Below are 17,452 nucleotides of genomic sequence, written 5' to 3' on the forward strand. Positions count from 1 at the left end.
AGGCTTAACCAACTGAGTCACCCAAAAGCTCCAAGAGTACCATTATTTAAAAAGAAAAAAGGTGCTACAAAAATCTGTCCCCAGGGGTGCCTGGGTGGCTCGGTCATTTAAACGTCTGACTCTTGATTTGGTTGAGGTCACAATCTGACAGTTCCTGAGATCGAGCCCTGCATCAGGCTCTGCACTGACAGCATGGAGGCTGCTTGGAATTCTCTCTCTCCCTCTCTCTCTCTCTGCCCTGCCTCCTGTTCTCCCTCCCTCTCTCTCTATAAAGAAAATAAATTAAAAAAAAAAAAACGGTCTCTAGTGAAAATGATAGATTGTTTAAGATAATGACCTGTTATGTAAAAGCTTGTTTATCAAATTCAGGTCCTTCAAGGAAAGGCTCCTATTCCGTGTGCCACAAAATAAATACTTCTCCATAGATTCTCCCTAATGGTGTGACCTATCTTTGAGGCTAATAATTAAACTAGTGATTTTCAATTTGTTAAAGCTATTTGAAGAATACAAAAGTTTGAATTAATGTTGTTCTGTTATTATTTTTCAAACCTTTTTTAAAAACAATGGACTGAGAATGAGAGCACCTGGATGAAATTCCCAGACCTACAATGACTGAAGAACTTCATGCTGTTGCATTATGTCAATCAGCCAGCAAATATGGCTTACAAAAGAAAAAGAGGGGCGCCTGGGTGGCTCAGTCGGTTAAGCGTCCGACTTCAGCTCAGGTCATGATCTCACGGTCTGTGAGTTCGAGCCCTGCATCAGGCTCTGTGCTGACAGCTCAGAGCCTGGAGCCTGTTTCGGATTCTGTGTCTCCCTCTCTCTCTGACCCTCCCCCGTTCATGCTCTGTCTCTCTCTGTCTCAAAAATAAATAAATGTTAAAAAAATTAAAAAAAAAAAAAAAAAGAAAACCCGAGTAACAGTGCGCTAATGATCTACCTATTTTGTAAACCTAGATTAAGGTCATATAACTATTTGTCAGGAAAATACTAAATATTAGCTATGATTCTGAATGTGAGTTCTGGCAATAATATGGGATATTTTATGGCTGCTAAAGGAACATGTAAGGTTAGGTAAAATGGAGGTTCAGGGAAGTGAATGTGATTATCTCCATCCTCTTCTCCATTAGAATGACATTTACTGAAATGGCAGCAATCTTAGGAGGAATAGAGAAAGGTAATCTCTACTGGTTATGTATCATTTAAGAAAGACTGGTGCTAGCATTGGTTTAACTTTAATGTTAGAAATTGCCCTGAATTGATAAAACATAATGTGTTTTCAGACTATAAATGGCATATACTAGCAGACTTCCAACTGTGAGATTCTAGAGAATGTATGAGTCTAGGAGGGTAGTAAAAAATCTTTTCTAGACTAAAACTAAAATTATTATGAAATTAGTAGTGATTTAATAAAAAATAAAGAGAAAGAGGGGCGCCTGGGTGACTCAGTCAGTTAAGCGTCTGACTTTGGCTCAGGTCATGATCTTGCGGTTCATGAGTTTGAGCCGCACGTGGGGCTCTGTACTGACAGCTCAGAGCCTGGGGCTTGCTTCAAATTCTGAGCCTTCCTCTCTCTCTGCCTTACACTCTGTCGCTCTCTCTCAAAAATAAACATTAAAAAAAATTATAAATAAACAAACAAACAAATAGAAAAAACAGAGAGATACACACACACAAATAGGGGAAAGAGAGGAAGGAAGGAAGGCAAAACTTAGAAAGGAAGAGAGAAAATTACAAAGAACTTACTTCATATTTGGAGCTGAATTCAGTGGGATTTTTTTCCCCTTGAGACAAAACCAAACATAAGACTAGAAACATGAACACAAATTCTACACTTGTTGTCAAAATGATAATGCCGTTCCTATTTTCAGCAATGTTTTTATTGGACACGTTCAGTTAATTTTATCCAGCTGTCAGTAAATACTTTCTGAAAGTTGCCAGAAAATGAATTGAATGTGAATATTTACAATGATGAACAAATAATCACAATACATCTATGAGCATGAAGAAGAGCGTGTGGGCCAAATGGCTTTGATATCTACTTTTTGGCACAGCTATCAAGATGCTACGGGGCCCGCTATGTGTAAGCTATGCTCTCAGAATTATCTTTCCAACAGAAATGTTACATTTATGATGAATATCTTCGATCTTAAAGCATCTTCCTAATGGCCAGTAACAGCATCTCTTCCTGAGATGCCTGGCTGGGACCAGAGAACCAGTCTGCTGCCTGTTGTAGATGGGCTCAGACCAGCTCAGGTGGGGATCTGGTCCTTGAGCACACACTCAAAGGTTTCCCAATGCGATGACAAGCATTCTTAATTTTTCTATTACAAAGGGGAGAAAATGGCATCCCTAAGTTGGCTAGGTATCGGGCAGCACATGACCTTTGCGCTGACCACTGGTAGAGAGAGGACTGTAGGTCAAGCACAGACTTCAGAGTCAAGGGACATAGAATCGCATCCCATCTCAGCTACCTACTAGCTATGATACGTAACCTCAGGCAAGTTTCCCCATTTGAAAATGGGTCTATTGATGCATACCTCAAAGGGATGTCATACCTCCGTGCAATTATGTCAGCAAGAACCCGGCACTGCGAAGTACACAGACCACACTTATGGTGCCCACAGCAGTAATTCTCTGCGACTCTAACATGCTGCTGCTCAGGTTTTGATGATTGGCTGTTTTTAAAAAATGAAGCTAAAAATTATAGGATTTTGCTTCCAGCAAGATTTATGGTAATACCAAATTTAGAATATTAACAATGAATAAAAAAAAAGTGGGGTTTCCCCAAAAAGCCAATTAAAGCACAACCAGGGCTTTGAAAACCAGATAAACTTGGGTTCTGATCTTGCTACTGCTTAACAATCACATGGCCCTTAGGTGAGTAATTTCTTGCAGTTTTCTCCTACGTAAAATAGAGCAGGAGTATTTACTTCAGCATGGTGTCTAGATAAGTGAAATGTGTGTGATTCCTGGCTCTGTCATTGACCAGCTGAGTGACCTTGGGCAAACTTCTAAATCTCCCTGTGCTTCAGTTTGCTCACAGGTCACGTGGCTTCTCTCAGTAATGCCTGACCCAGAGGCTCTTCTAAGGATTATGTGGGTTGGCTCATGGCAAGCACTTAAAACAGCGGCTGGCACATGGTGAGTGCTCAAGAAATGTTAGCTATTCATTTTCCATTGTCTCTTCTTATTTGTAGATGTTATTGGAATAGCCAGAAGGGTCATCTAGGTTGATGAGGTGACAGTGGCATAGACCAGAAAAAACAAAAAGTTTTTTACAATATAGAACATAATATGGCAGGAGGAGTGACCTACCAAAAGCAGTGTGTTGACCCCTGTTCTCTTGGGTTTAATAATATATGGACTTTCAGTGGAACGGAAAGAGGGGCTTAGGTGAAGGAGAGCATAGCTGTTCTTGGAAACGTTGATGGAGGAGAGAGGGCCACTCAGCAGTGGTGACCACCTACGAGCCACTAAAATTGGACTGGCTGCCAACTTTGACAATTATCGTCTTGCATTCCACAGTTCACAATCCACTATCACATACTTGACCCTCACTTAGAGTAGGTGGATATTCTGAGTGGCCAACACTCATGTTATTGCACCCCACCTCCTTCAGGTCTCTTCTTTTGCCTGGTTTTCCTTGTGGTAATGTAGCTTTCTCATCATACCAGGAGCTAATTCAGAAAACACATTGCCATGGAAGTTGCTGGAAGTTTCCACATGTTGACAAGGAGGGCAGTTCATTGGTCTGCCAGACCACATGACCTCCAGAAAGGTCATCTTTCACTGCACTCACTATCACCGGGCACACACAACATCTCTGCTGTTTATTCACTAAAGCAGTCAGAATTCCTCATGGCAGAACTGGATTCCAAAAAATCCTGCTCCAAAGGTAGGAGACAGCTTCTTAAATTTGTGTCAGGCCTACTGCCTGGTGCCATCAAGCCCAATCTGAGTCCTTTCAGGCCCTTGACACACGTTAATTGGCGTCACTCTGTTAGCAGATGCTGAGAGGAGACAGACACTGGCTTCCTGCTTCTCATGTACTCAGCATGACATCTTTTCATAAATACCAAATGGGGTGCCTTAAACAAGTGGGAAATATATGCAAAATGGGTACTAATCTGTATTTTGATAGTTTATTCATCACCGAATATGGCAAAACCCCTCTTGTGCTCTTTTGGGAGATGAAGAAGAGCATCAGAAACTGGGACAAAGTAGAAAATGTACCACATGGAAACGATCATGTTGTCAACAGTAGTAACTGTCATGGCCACCCCTGAGCTCCTTGCAGCGGGCAGCCTTACAGCCCCTTCCTAGGCCCGCTTTGTTCATTGGGGGAATATTTATTTGCAAATATTTATTTGTTCTGTTCTTGGCACTGGGAACACAACACCAAAAAAACTCATAAAAATTCCTGCCCTCATGGAACTCACATAGTAAGTAAAATATACAGGCTGTCAGATGCTGATGAAGGCGTTGGAGAAAAATAAAACAGGAAAGGGAATAGGGAGGCTGGGTTGGGGTGGGGTGGGGAATTCAGAGTCAAATAGCCTGGTCAGAGGCCTCACTGAGACGACATTTGAGCAAAGACCTGAAAGGGGCAAAGCCAGTCAGGCAGGAATAGGGCAGAGCATTCCAGACAGAGGGGGCAGAAGCACAAGGAAGGAGCGTGCCTGGTGTATGCAGAGGCCAGTGGGGCCAGAGCAGAGCATGGGACAGAGACATGGGAAATGAGGTCCGAGAACTCTTGGGGTGGTAAGGGCCTGCAGACCCCCTGGAAGGACTCAGCCGTGGCTACATTTTAGAATTACCTGTGGAACTGTAAAAATCAAGTGAACCCAAATGTCCAGGGATGGAGCCAGGCCTGGGAGTGATTTTTGATATCTCCACATGTGCCTCCAGGGAGTAATCAGGGGTTGAGACAGCAAGTGCTAAGGTTCTGAGCAGAAAGGCCATGAACTGGCCTACTCTTCAGAGAAGTCACGGTGGCTGCAGTTCTAAGAATAGACGCTGGGACGGCAAGTGTGGAACAAGGAGACCAGCCAGCCCCATTGCAATAAATCCAGTGGCTGGGATGGGGCTGGGGTGGAAGTTGTAAGAAGAGGTCAGACTCCAGATATCGTTTGAAGGTAGAGCCAAGAGAATTTTCCAACAGATTAGCTAGAGGGTGACGGCAAGAGAAAAGTCAAAGATGACACCAGTGTTTTGGGCCTGAGCAATTGGAAGGACGGGGTTGCCATTTGATGGAAATGAGAAAGACCACGGGAAGAACCACGTTTATGCAACAACCCCGAAGGCATTTCTAGATCAAATATAAACACGTTGCATGGGAATGTCCATAGATAGTAAAGTGCTCAGTGCCTGGCTCTTGCCCAGGGTCAACAATGCCTTCAAGAGAGAGAGCGTGGCGTGGGACTAAAGGGCCAGTGTGTATAGCTGCATAGCTTTAAAGTGGTTGATAGCAATAATAAACACATGTTCCAAGCATTTTCCAGAAATAAGTAGAGGAGATGAAGACGTAGTCAGGAGAAACCTCCTGTAAATGCCTCTGCCTCCATCGCCTCTAAATCTTTAGACCCTGTGGGAAGAGGCTTCACTGCCTGGCAGGAATCCTGGCAACCGCCAAGATCCAAGAGATGTATGGGATGTGTGCCATCGGTAGATGACTCTCCTGTCTCCCCGAGTGTGCTGTACTTAAAACTTAAGCAGAATTTGAGAATATCTGATATGACAAATAGCAGGGGAGTCAGTCAGCCCCCTCGTCATTAGATGTAGAAAAGTCCCTAAAGAGCAATGCCTGCGTCTACTTCTTCAGGAAAATCTCAGACCCCGTGCGAGGCTGCATAGGATTTCATTTTCAAATCCCCTGCCAGATTCCTAAGATGCTTAATGTTAACCAGTTAAACAAGACCAAAAAAAAAAAAAAAAAAAAAAAGTAACAGCATATTTGTCAATCAAATCACTATATTCTATGTAACTAATGAAGGTCATTTTAAGGTCCTTATTACAAATTATATATAATAATTAGTGATGTGATTTTCAAGTGAATCCTTATGTGAATAAGATTTATTAATATCGATAGCTCCCGACAAACTTGGCCCAGAGTCAAGAACTACATTTCCTCTGGGTTTTAGGAAAAAGTCAAGGTTATTATAAATGGTTGCAGAGGGGAGATATTTGTTGTTTTCCACTGATTTGAAGTAGGTCAGACTGAGAGCTGAAGGCTTCCCTAAGGTTGTAATTAAGTATGAATATTTTAAAAACGGGGAACAAATAAAAAAGTAAACAACTTCTTTTAGACTTTCACATCACAGGTCTTTCATTATGTTTCCTCCTCAGGCAAGATGCTTTTCTTCGGAAAAGGAATACAGTTGAAAAAAAAAATCAAAAAAACTTAGCGCAATAGCTCTATACAATCTAGACTTTAAGAAAGATTCACTCAAGCATGAATGCTTTCGAGAAGTATTTAACCAGGCAGAGTTGGGGCAAAAATGCACACAGATGCTCAAAGAGCAGCCTGAATTGTTGTAATTTAATTCTGCAGGCCGGTCTGATGTGGGTTCTTCCCCGGCCCCGCTTGAAAATCACATCTTTCTGTCTCTTCCCACCCAAATCATTCACTCTTACAAAACCAGCTTAGTCAAATCAATATCTAGGCTAGCAGTATAAATTTAATTACAGGGAGGCTTGGATAAACATTAGCTCTAAGACATTCCTTGGTCTATAGAGTGATAACTGAATTAAGTAGGATTATTTCATCATTACCGTGTTAAGCCTACATTGTTACACAAAAGAAGCTAATATTTCTACCTCTTTTTCACCTAGCAAAACATGCCATAAGCATTTACATGAGCCAATTTAGTATGTTTTCTCCTTGAAGACCTATGAAAAAGGACTACATTTTCAGTGCAGAGTGGAATGTGAAATGAGGCGGGTTCATACTGGACCCCAACCTAAAGCCTCAGATCCAGCTGCTGAAGGGTCCCGTTTGAAGGCAGTTCCCAGGGCACCGGTGTGCTTGTTTCCGACAACTGCTTTAGTCGAATCCCCAGGGACCGGGGTACATTCACAGTCTCACCTTCCATCAGGTCCACATGTCCAGCTGTGAGAAACAAACTGGATTTCTCTAAACATACAGACCTCCTTGAAGCCCCCACTCAGCCATTACTTTTTCTGGGAAACTTGCCCTGACCTTCCTGTCTTTGGGCATTTCTATATCAGCACACTTGCCTCGTGATGAAACCATATTTCTGTCTCTTTTCAAAACTTGGGAGCAGCAATATAGTCGTGGTATAGTGTAGACAGTAGTACAGTGTAGACATTAAGAGCCTGGGTTCTGGATGGATCCACACAAAACTAGATTTAAATCCTGACTTCTTTACTATATGTTCTTTAGGCAAATCACCAACCGTTCCTAAGCCTCCGTTCTCCACCTGTAAAATGGACATAAAAATAATACCTTCCTCACAAGAATGAGCCCTAAGCACGGAGCTTACATGTAAAAAGGTTACTATTTTTACTATTTTCGTTGTTGCTATTATTTTCATTCCTCATGTCGGGGCTGGGATATGTTCATCCTAACTGTGGTGGGGGCAAGGTGTGGAGCTGCAAGTGTAGAGAGAGAACCAGTGTGAAACGTTGAGGTCTCTTTCTCCTCTGGATTTGGTTTAAAATGATAATAGATTGGCAGGATCTATTTATATGTATTCACTGACATTCACTTTAGAGTGCTATTGGCTAGCTTGCACCACCTCCTTACCATACGGGCTTTTTGAAGGTAAGGGTCTCTTCCAGCACAAGGTTGGGGTATCTATGGTATAGTTTTCTAGTCTTCATGCCCGGCTGCATTAGTCCAGTTGGCCAAAGCAAGGTCTCTGCCAATTATCTTCCTTTTCTCACCTCTTATTTGACAGAATAGTCTCCAGTAGACAAATCAACTCTTACTTTTTTTTTTTTTTAATTTTACAGAGAGAGAGAGAGAGAGAGAGAGATCGTGCAAGGAGGGGACAGGGGCAGAGGGAGAGACAGCAAGAATCCTGAGAGCGTCCTAAGCAGGCTCCACGCGTGGGAACCCGACTCAGGGCTCAGTTCCAGCCTGGGATCATGACCTGAGCTGAAATCAAAAGTCAGATGCTCAACTGAGCCAACCAGGCGCCCCATCAGCTCTTACCCTTGAATTAGTTTAATAATGTTTCTTCTCTCAGTTGTACTGTAATCTCCTATAAGGGGAGAGAGTAGTTATTACACAACATTTATGGTCTCCATAATATCTAGCGATGCTCAATTGTCTTTTCTTGGCAGTAACTGGCCAATCGTCAACAAGGGTTTGACCCTTAATCCCATTATACTTGATTCGATGACACTAAGATACAGACACTACAAAATTCTCTGAGAATATATTTGATGCTCTGCTGACATATTACCTAATATGGATGTTTAATCAGATAAGCTACTGAGGCTGTCTTGTGAAATAATTTCAAAAATTATTTTGAGAAATCTAATTAAAAAATTTTTTTTGAATATTTTTATTTGTTGTTGAGAGAGAGAGAGAGAGAGAGGGCATGAGCAGAAGAGGGGCAGAGAGAGAGGGAAACACAGAATCTGAAGGAGGCTCCAGGCTCCAAGCTGTCAGCCCAGAGCCTGATGCGGGGCTCGAACTCACAGACTATGAGATCATAACCTGAGCTGAAGTCAGACACTTAACCTAATTTTAAAATTAGTTGGAAAAGTATCCCTGGCTTTGAATTGTCCCTACCACTCTTCTAGAAATTTAAAACAAACTCCCAGATATCCTCTCCAATTGGACTATTTACTTTGTAAATTTGGGTCATTTTTAATTTAAAAAATTGAATTGAATCATTTATTCATGTAAATATCTTAAATATGTCATTTATAATGATAAAATGGATATTTTTCTTTTTTACATATGAAGCAATTTCATGTGTGAAGGACAACCAGACTGAAAAGAGTCAGTAGACCAGAGGAAGCCTTGTCTATTAAACCTGTATCTTAAATAGATTTCCAATTTTGCTACTTGTGACACATTGTGTTTTGCAGGGGGAAAAAAACTTTTCTACCTTCATTATGTCTAAAGGATTTATGATCTTCTGCCCTTGAATTCCTCTTCTTCCAGATTGACTTTGGGCACTAATCCATTCACTATTACATTTATGGAAAGTTTACCTATGACCCATGCTTTACAAAGTAGCTCTATTGGTAGAACACCTACAGGACTGTTGTGCAGAGTTATCTTTTAAATGACTCTCATGGTAAAAATGGCTGACTAGCTCACGGTTCATGAGTCCGAGCCCTGCATCAGGCTCTGTGCTGACAGCTCAGAGCCTGGAGCCTGCTTCAAATTCTGTGTCTTCCTCTCTCTCTGCCCCTCTCCCACTTGCCCCTGTCTCTGTCTCTGTCTCTCAAAAATAAATAAATATTAAAAAAAAAAAAGGCTGATTAGTCAAGTTATCTGGGAAAATCATTTATCCTTTTGAGCTTCTTTTTCCTGTCTGTAATGGGGTGGAATCTTGCCCATTTTTTCCGGGCTTCTGTGATAGGGAATGATAATAACCATCACCCCTCACAGTATGTCTGGCACTTAGTAGGTATTTAAAAAATTAAACCCAGTATAAATACTGTATATATCACATTTTATAATTTACAAAGGGCCTGTGTTTCCACACTCTGTTTGCTCTGGTCCTCACTATTGAAGGGCTCCCCTCCCTGGAATCTATCCACAAGAAACATGGTCCTTTACAGAGTCCTCTAAATTATTCAAGAGATTATTACATGAGTTTTTAGTTCTACTTTTTAATATATTACTATGCAATAATGCTTGCAAGGGCAAACTAATCATCTATCCACACTAACTTCCTTATTTTTATAATAAATAAAAATAATACATAAATAAACAATTTTTTAATAAATAAAAAACAGGGCTTTGGGGACTGGCTCTTGGGCAGAGGGTCATAAGAGAACCATGAAAGAAAACTTTTATTTTTAATTTAGGGGGGGAGAGGCAGAGGGAGAGAAAGAGAGAATCTCAAGCAAGCTTCATGCTCAGCATGTCACGGGGCTCAATCCCATGACCCTGGGATTATGACCTGAGTCTAAATCAAGAGTCAGGTGCTCAGCAGACTAAACTACCCAAGAAGCCCCCAGTGAAAGGAACCTTAATATTTTCTTTAAAAACTATTATTCGGGGTACCTGGGTGGCTCAGTCAGCTGAGCATCTGACTTTTGATATTGGCTCAGGTCATGATCTCCCAGTTCATGGGTTTGAGCCCTGCATTGGGCTCCTTGCACTAACTGTGCAGAGCCTGCTTGGGATTCTCTCTCTGCTCCTCTCCTGCTCATGTACACACTCTCTCTCAAAATAAATAAATAACCTAAAAAAAACCTATTATTCTATTATATTGGAAAAACAAAGGAGTTTGGTTTTCTGCAGATGAAATCTATACTCCAACATCCTTGGAATATGGCTTCACTTTACTATGATATAATCAGATCTGAAAGCTTGTAAGTTTATTGTTATCCACCAGATCTGTTCAAATCTGTTTAAAAATAAAAAATATTTTTAAAGTGAGAGAATCAGAGATTTAGTCATCTCAAAGTAATTATTCTATATTTTGTAATCTAGAAAAATATAAATCATAATTACAACCAACAATTTAGAGTGCATTTAGTATCAGAGAATCAACTCCTTCATTTCTCCAACACATTAGAATATTTTTAATATTTTATTTATTTTTGAGAGGGAGAGAGTACGAGCAGGGAAGGGGCAGAGAGAGAGAGGGAGAGACAGAATCTGAAGCAGGCTCCAGGCTCTGAGTTGTCAGCACAGATCTGATGCGGGAGCTTGAATCCATGAACTGTGAGATCATGACCTGAGCTGAAGTTGGACGCTTAACCAACTGAGCCACCCAGGTGCCCCTACATTAGAATTTTTTTAAGAGAGCACTACAATTCTTTTTAGTAACAAATCCATTAGCGAGTAATAATAGTGTATTCTCACAGAGTCCTAACCACAACATTTGCCGTGATCCCAGTTTAGAATATATTTCATCAAAATAGGGAGAATCAGAATGGAAAATGAAATTGAAAATTGAAATGAAAAAACTTTTTTTAAGTACAATGCATGGGCCTTACCCCAAACCTTTGCAGGCAGAATCTCTGGTTGGGGAGTGTGGAGAGGGAGTGTGTAGCTGCTGGAAACCCTTGTTTATCTACCTTTCCCTTATGATTCTATCGAGAAGCCTGGTGTCAGACCTATTACTAGATCAGCTGGTAAACACTAGAGGACACCAGAAAAGTGGGCAATGATCAAGCAGCATTTATGGCCAAGGAAAAGCGAACGATGTGTGAGGATGTTTAGGCTGTATCCTGTTTTAACAGTACCGAGCAGGGTAACCCCAAATCAGATATCTCTTTGGAATTTGGACTGACAATGTATCTTCCTGTCTCTCTTTGTTTCCACCCCAGTAAGTTTTACCTATATCCCTTGTGATGAACATTTTAGAAAAATGTTTATTTGGAAAAATGAAAAGCTGTTTTTCTTCTGGGCATATAAGTCAAGCAACTAAAGCCAAAAATAGGGGCACTTAGGTGTCTCAGTCGGTTAAACATCTGGCTCGATTGCAGCTCAGGTCATGATCTCATGGTTTGTGAGATCGAGCCCCGAGTTGGGCTCAGAGCTGACAGCATGGAGCCTACTTGGGATTATCTCTCTCCCTCTCTCTGCTTCTCTTTCTCTCTGTCTCACTCTCAAGATGAATAATTTTTAAAAAGCCAAAAGTAAGTATATTTACATCTCTTCAGGCCAGACAGTGAAAGTTAATGTAGAAGTTGATTATAAATAAGAAAATGTTTTAGGCCATTCTTTCAGATTATAAACCTTTCTACATTTTTTTTTTCAACGTTTTTATTTATTTTTGGGACAGAGAGAGACAGAGCATGAATGGGGGAGGGGCAGAGAGAGAGGGAGACACAGAATAGGAAACAGGCTCCAGGCTCCGAGCCATCAGCCCAGACAGAGCCTGACGCGGTGCTCGAACTCACGGACCACGAGATCGTGACCTGGCTGAAGTCGGACGCTTAACCGACTGCGCCACCCAGGCGCCCCTCAGATTATAAACCTTAAGAAAAAGTATAGTTAAGAAATGTAACTCATGATTACCTATAGGGTCCATTTGCCATAAAACTAGTATCATCTAATTATAGTGAAAAAATACTCTAAGCCCAGGAAAATTTATCTTTGGTCTCTGCTTGATTTCTCCAATGCATATCCATTTCTCTCAAAACTGTGTAATAAAAAATACTAAGTATCTTAAAAGAATAACCTAGTTACATAATCCAGATTATTACTTGGAAGGAAAATTATATAAAATTTTGAGTGGGACAAACCTAAGGTACAAATTAGTTCTGTTCCTATATTTAAAATACATGTGATCAGGCTGCTACCAGAAAAAAAAAAAAAAAAAAACAGTTATACCTAAGAACTTAGAATTCCACATCATAACATTCAGCAACCTGCTTCGTCATCACCATGCCACCCTACTTTTGTTCAAAATACAGCTTTGCTTTTCAGTATTCAGGATTTTTGTTTGTTTTCATTTTGATCGTACGTGTGTTAGTTTTGGTCTCAGCTCAGCCTCTCTTTTACCTGAAGTGTGTTAGGACCAACCAAGATCGGGCTCCACAAACGCCCCACTCCAAGCACCGCCCGTGTCCTCCTGCCAAATGCAACACATGTTTCCTAGGATCAAGGGTTTTGAGGGATCAAGGTCTGTAGGGATCCTGTCCAGAAAGGGTGCAATTCAGAGACCCTCTCTGTAACTTCCCTGCCAGCGTCTGGCCCTGTTCTTTGGCACTCTCAAAGTCACGGGGATCACGGCCCCTAGAGGCAGCCCCACCCATTGCTGCAAAGCATCAGTGGCTCAAGAGTTTTTCCTTGTGTCCAGACCGTGAAGCTGAACAAATCACAGCATCTTTGAGTGAGTTTCTCCAAGTATGAAGGAAGAAAGAATGAGGACTTCAAAGGCCATACAAATCACAGTATTCTTCCTAATTACTTAAATGGCAAGAACAGGAATAAAACGTTTGCCAGTAACATCTTTGGGTCTAAAGCGATCTTATCTAACTGGTGAGGTCTGTGTTTTTAAAGGCAGAGATGGTTAAGTTTTTTCACATCACGCAACAAAGAATTTTCAACACTGTTGAGTAGCGGCTCTGTATCTATTCCCTGGGGTCCAAATCCCGGCCACTCACTCCCTCCTCAAATCCCTGACCCGTGTCTGCCACTGGATGCCTGGCTTGGCACATACAGAGCTGTCACCAAATGCACACGGTTTCCCCAAAACCCCCATTGCCAAAGTCAGTCTTCCCTCCTCAACTCCTTCTTTGTGTTTTTGTCACTGTTGCCCATTTCCACCTTTTAAAAACTCTCTTCTCTCTTAGTCCCGGGGACCACGCAGCCCTGACTCTCCTTTGCCATTTTCTGACCGCTCTTTTGTCTCGTTCTTTGGCTCATTCTCCATGCCTACTGCTAAAAGTAAGCATTCTTCGCCAGGAAGAATCCTGTACCCGAGCGCTGTTTCCATCCTGGTCACTAATTCACTGCGTGGTCTTAGATAACCCACAATCTTCTCTGGGCTTCACTTATCTCTGAGGAAGGGAAAGAGCTGGGCTTGATGGTCTAAAATGTGCCTTTGGGCTATGCAGCGCTATGCTAGTCTGTCCTAATCCCACTCCTGTGTTTCATCACCGTGTAGGATAGTTTCTGAGAGCCAGTACAAGTCTGTGATGGAGCTAAGGACACCCAGAAATCATCCCTTCAGTGTGAGAAGGAACCTAAAACATCACCTTGTCTGAAACCTTCATGTTACCGCTGAGGAAACCTGGGTAGAGAACGAGTACACTCGGTCACCTTACAGCAGACATGGAAACAAGGACGAGGTCACCTAGGCCCTCACTGTGTCGTAAAATTGGAGCTGGTCTTCTAAACCCGACTGAAGTGCATAATGGTATCAGAGTAAAATGTCATATGGAAGGTATAAATTGGGTAGAACACTTTAGAGACTTTCTCCCCCTTTGACAAAATAAACGTATACCGTAACTCCAAAAAATGTGGAGAGATATCTGCTAGAGAGGGTGCTCGAGACAAAGTAGAACAGCGTAATCACATAGAACATCTTAGATTTATGTTTTTACGTAGCCCAATAAAACAGAACGTCAACTCACACAATACATGTATTTACATTAATTCAAATGTTCAGCGCACAATACAGGAGAATCTATTTAATAGTTCATATAATTTGATTTACATATACACGAGCATATAAACAAATACCAGTCAGCTAGGACAAAGGCTTAAGAAGTTACTCAGACATTTTGGCATTGACGCCTACATATTTATGGCAACAACGAATGATGACTTTCAACTTTCAATAACGTCTTTTGTTCAAGGATAAGGAATGCACAGAATGGAAAGAAGACAGTCAAACAAATGTACCTTTATTGCACTATTTATCTAACACCATATGGGATGTGGCATTATCCGGCACATTTTATCAGTGTCGTCTGTTCACCGTGGTCTCAAGTATGAAATTAGCTGAGTTATTCCCTAATCTAACCTTACTTTGTGTTTTATAAGTACTGTTCTTCCTTCTACAGCTTTTAAAAATGAAATAGGACACGGATGCTTGTCTTTAAAATAACTTTGGTCCTAAATAAGCTAGTAAAGTCTCTTCTTAAGGAACACTAATTCACTGCCATTTATTTTTTCGGGCAAGAATCCTGAATAAAAAGACAATGTCACCTCCACACCAGCTCTGAAATGATCAGTGGTGCTAGAGACCAAGCTATTGTCATCTAGAACTTACACTTTGGAAAACAACCCCACCTTTCTCTGCCACATTGAGGAACCAAAAAGTGCGTTACCACATTTCCTCTTAACCAGTTAAAGAGACCACTGGGTTGCATTTCAAAACGCAAAACGACACCATTTCGGTCCTGCTGTTTATTTTGCAGACTGCGCAGAAAGTTAAGTATGGAGAGTTAAATTACTATACCATACAGATACAGGCACAAAATTAAGTGGATGCCACAAAGGGTGTGTCTGAAAACACAGAATTGACTGAATCTGAGTCGGATTTCACCCTCGCGGACTTTAGGATGCCCTCAGCTATAACCGTCTCACTGGGAAAGAGCCTGACTTTCCCATTCTGCCCTGCTGCAGTATCCTTCAAGGGTTCCAAAAACACCACTCTTTTACCGGCACCTGCCTTCCGTTCATCAGCGGGGGCATCACTAGCAGGACCAGGATTGAGGATAGACGAATGGGCATTGCTTTGGTTGAGAACGTTTTTTTGTCTCTTGCTTTTACACTTGCAGGGACAGGGCGTCAGATAGAGATACAAAAGTACCAACACGATACTGGCCACGCAGGCTGCGAGAGTGGTAAAAGCTGTGTTAAACGCCTCATGGGCATGGGATCTGTTCACGGTGAAGTTGCTCACGTTTATTGTGACATCCACAGTCTCATTTAACAGGCGTTGCCTGTTCATCGCAATACAGGAATACACTCCAGCGTCCTCAAAACGAGGACTTTCTATAACCAGACTTCCATTGCGAAACACGTGAAAGTTTTCCAGATCTTTATCCGGCTCCAGCAGTCTGTTATCTGGACCAACCCAAATGAAATCAGTATTTGCATTACCAGTCTTGCTGTCACAGGGGACGATCAGCCTTTCCCCGACTTGAGCGTCATGAATAAAGCCAAGTGCACGGAAGGAGCCGTTGATGATACTGTCCGAGCAATTCATAAAGCTATCCTGGAGCAGAAGCACCTGGTGGGAGTGCCTAGAGTCAGACCACAGGCGGCAGGTATAGTCATTCTTAAAATCCATCACTGAGCTAAAGTGCCTACGATACCAAAAGATGAGCAATGAATAAAGGGAACAGTCACAGACAAATGGGTTGCCATGAAGATAGATGCCTCTCAGCTGTTTTCCTGGCACTAAATTAATATGGTGCATTGGCAGGGAGGGGATTTGGTTATAAGAAACATCTAGAAACATCAGTTCTGCCAGCTTGAACCTCCCAACATACAAATCCACGGGAAACTGCGTCAGAAAGTTTCCACTTAAGTAGAGTTTTTGCAACTGGGAGAGCCCTCCAAAAGCAGAAGGGTCGAGATAGGAGATGTGATTGTTGTACAGCAGGAGCACCTCCAGAACCTTCAACTCCTGGAACACTGCACTTTTCACGGTCTTCAGCCTATTGGACGATAAGTCAAGACACTTCAAATTTGGAGTTGTGGAAAAACTGCCCGTGGAAATGCTGGTGATGTTGTTATGACGAATTATTAGAGTGTTCAGCTTAACAAAGGATACGGGAATCCACTCGGAATCCAGAAGCCCGATCCTGTTGTAACTCAGATCCAGTCTCTTCATCAGTCTGAACAGGTTGCCAGGCACCTTGGACAGGTTTTTGTTGGTGCAGCTCACGATGTCAGTGGCACAGATGCAAGCGGTGGGGCACACCCCGGAGGCGCCGCGGCTCACAGTCACCGTGATCACCAACAAACACAGCAGCTCCCTGCAACCCGGTCTGACAACTCCAGGCGGGGTGGGCAGTGTGTGTAAACGTACAGACATTATGGTCGCCTCCAAGTCTCTTCCTGGCGTCTTTCCGCCAACTCAGCTTCCCACCAGTGAACCTGGTAAACAATCAATATTCGAAAGGGGGGCAAGAAAGCAAAGTTAACTACCACCAGTTAACCCTTCAGAGTCATACCTTGCTTTCTCCCCAGTAACTTTTGAAATGCAGGCTTGTTTCACGCTGGGGAGCCTCTGATGCCTTTTTACCGTGAAATGCAATTTCCCCCCCTGGGTTATTACCCCTGCTCACAGACATTTACAGTTACAATCTGTCAACACAACCGTCTCAGCATCAGAAATTCGGGATTTTTGTTAACGTGCATCCTGCGTCGTTTTTTAAACTCCCTCCGACAGACACAAAAATACACAAACGCATCCTACAAACAACTGAACGGAAATACATAGGAAGCAGAGCAACATCCAGAAAACAACTCACAGAGCCGAAAAGCCTCACTGGCTCTGGGGCTAGGCCGCCGAACGGTGGTGTCTGCTGGTCCGTGAGTCTGTCTCTGTCCGTCACTCCTGCATCTTCCGAGTTCCTTTCCCTCCTGCTCCCGGCGGGCGGCAGCCTCTCGCTGGCTCTCAACTTTGGGGAGTTTCACGCGGCGGCGGCGGCGGCGGCGGCAGCCACCCGGGGCGCAGGAAACGTCTCGGCCGGCTGCGGTCGGGTCTCCCGGGCTCTCTTCATCGCTCGGCTAAAGGTACCGCCTCGGCGCCCTGGCCGTCGTGTGTCCGCGCGCGGGGAGCCCCACTCCGGGAGCCGGGTCCGAGGGGCGGGGGCGCCG

General features: G+C 42.6%; 1 protein-coding gene across 1 annotated transcript; it reads right to left on the reverse strand.

The window, feature by feature from the left end:
- Window positions 1-14,185: 14,185 nt before the first annotated feature.
- Window positions 14,186-17,246, reverse strand: AMIGO2 (adhesion molecule with Ig like domain 2). The gene is made up of 2 exons (XM_003988590.5): window positions 17,104-17,246; window positions 14,186-16,726 (listed from the first exon to the last, which is right to left on the reverse strand). The coding sequence occupies exon 2, from the start codon at window positions 16,662-16,664 to the stop codon at window positions 15,099-15,101; it is 1,566 nt and encodes a 521-aa protein (XP_003988639.1). The 5' UTR covers window positions 16,665-16,726; window positions 17,104-17,246; the 3' UTR covers window positions 14,186-15,098.
- Between the last annotated feature and the right edge of the window lie 206 nt (window positions 17,247-17,452).

The sequence above is a fragment of the Felis catus genome, chromosome B4 (assembly GCF_018350175.1).
Source record: "Felis catus isolate Fca126 chromosome B4, F.catus_Fca126_mat1.0, whole genome shotgun sequence".
Classification (NCBI taxonomy): Eukaryota; Metazoa; Chordata; class Mammalia; order Carnivora; family Felidae; genus Felis; species Felis catus.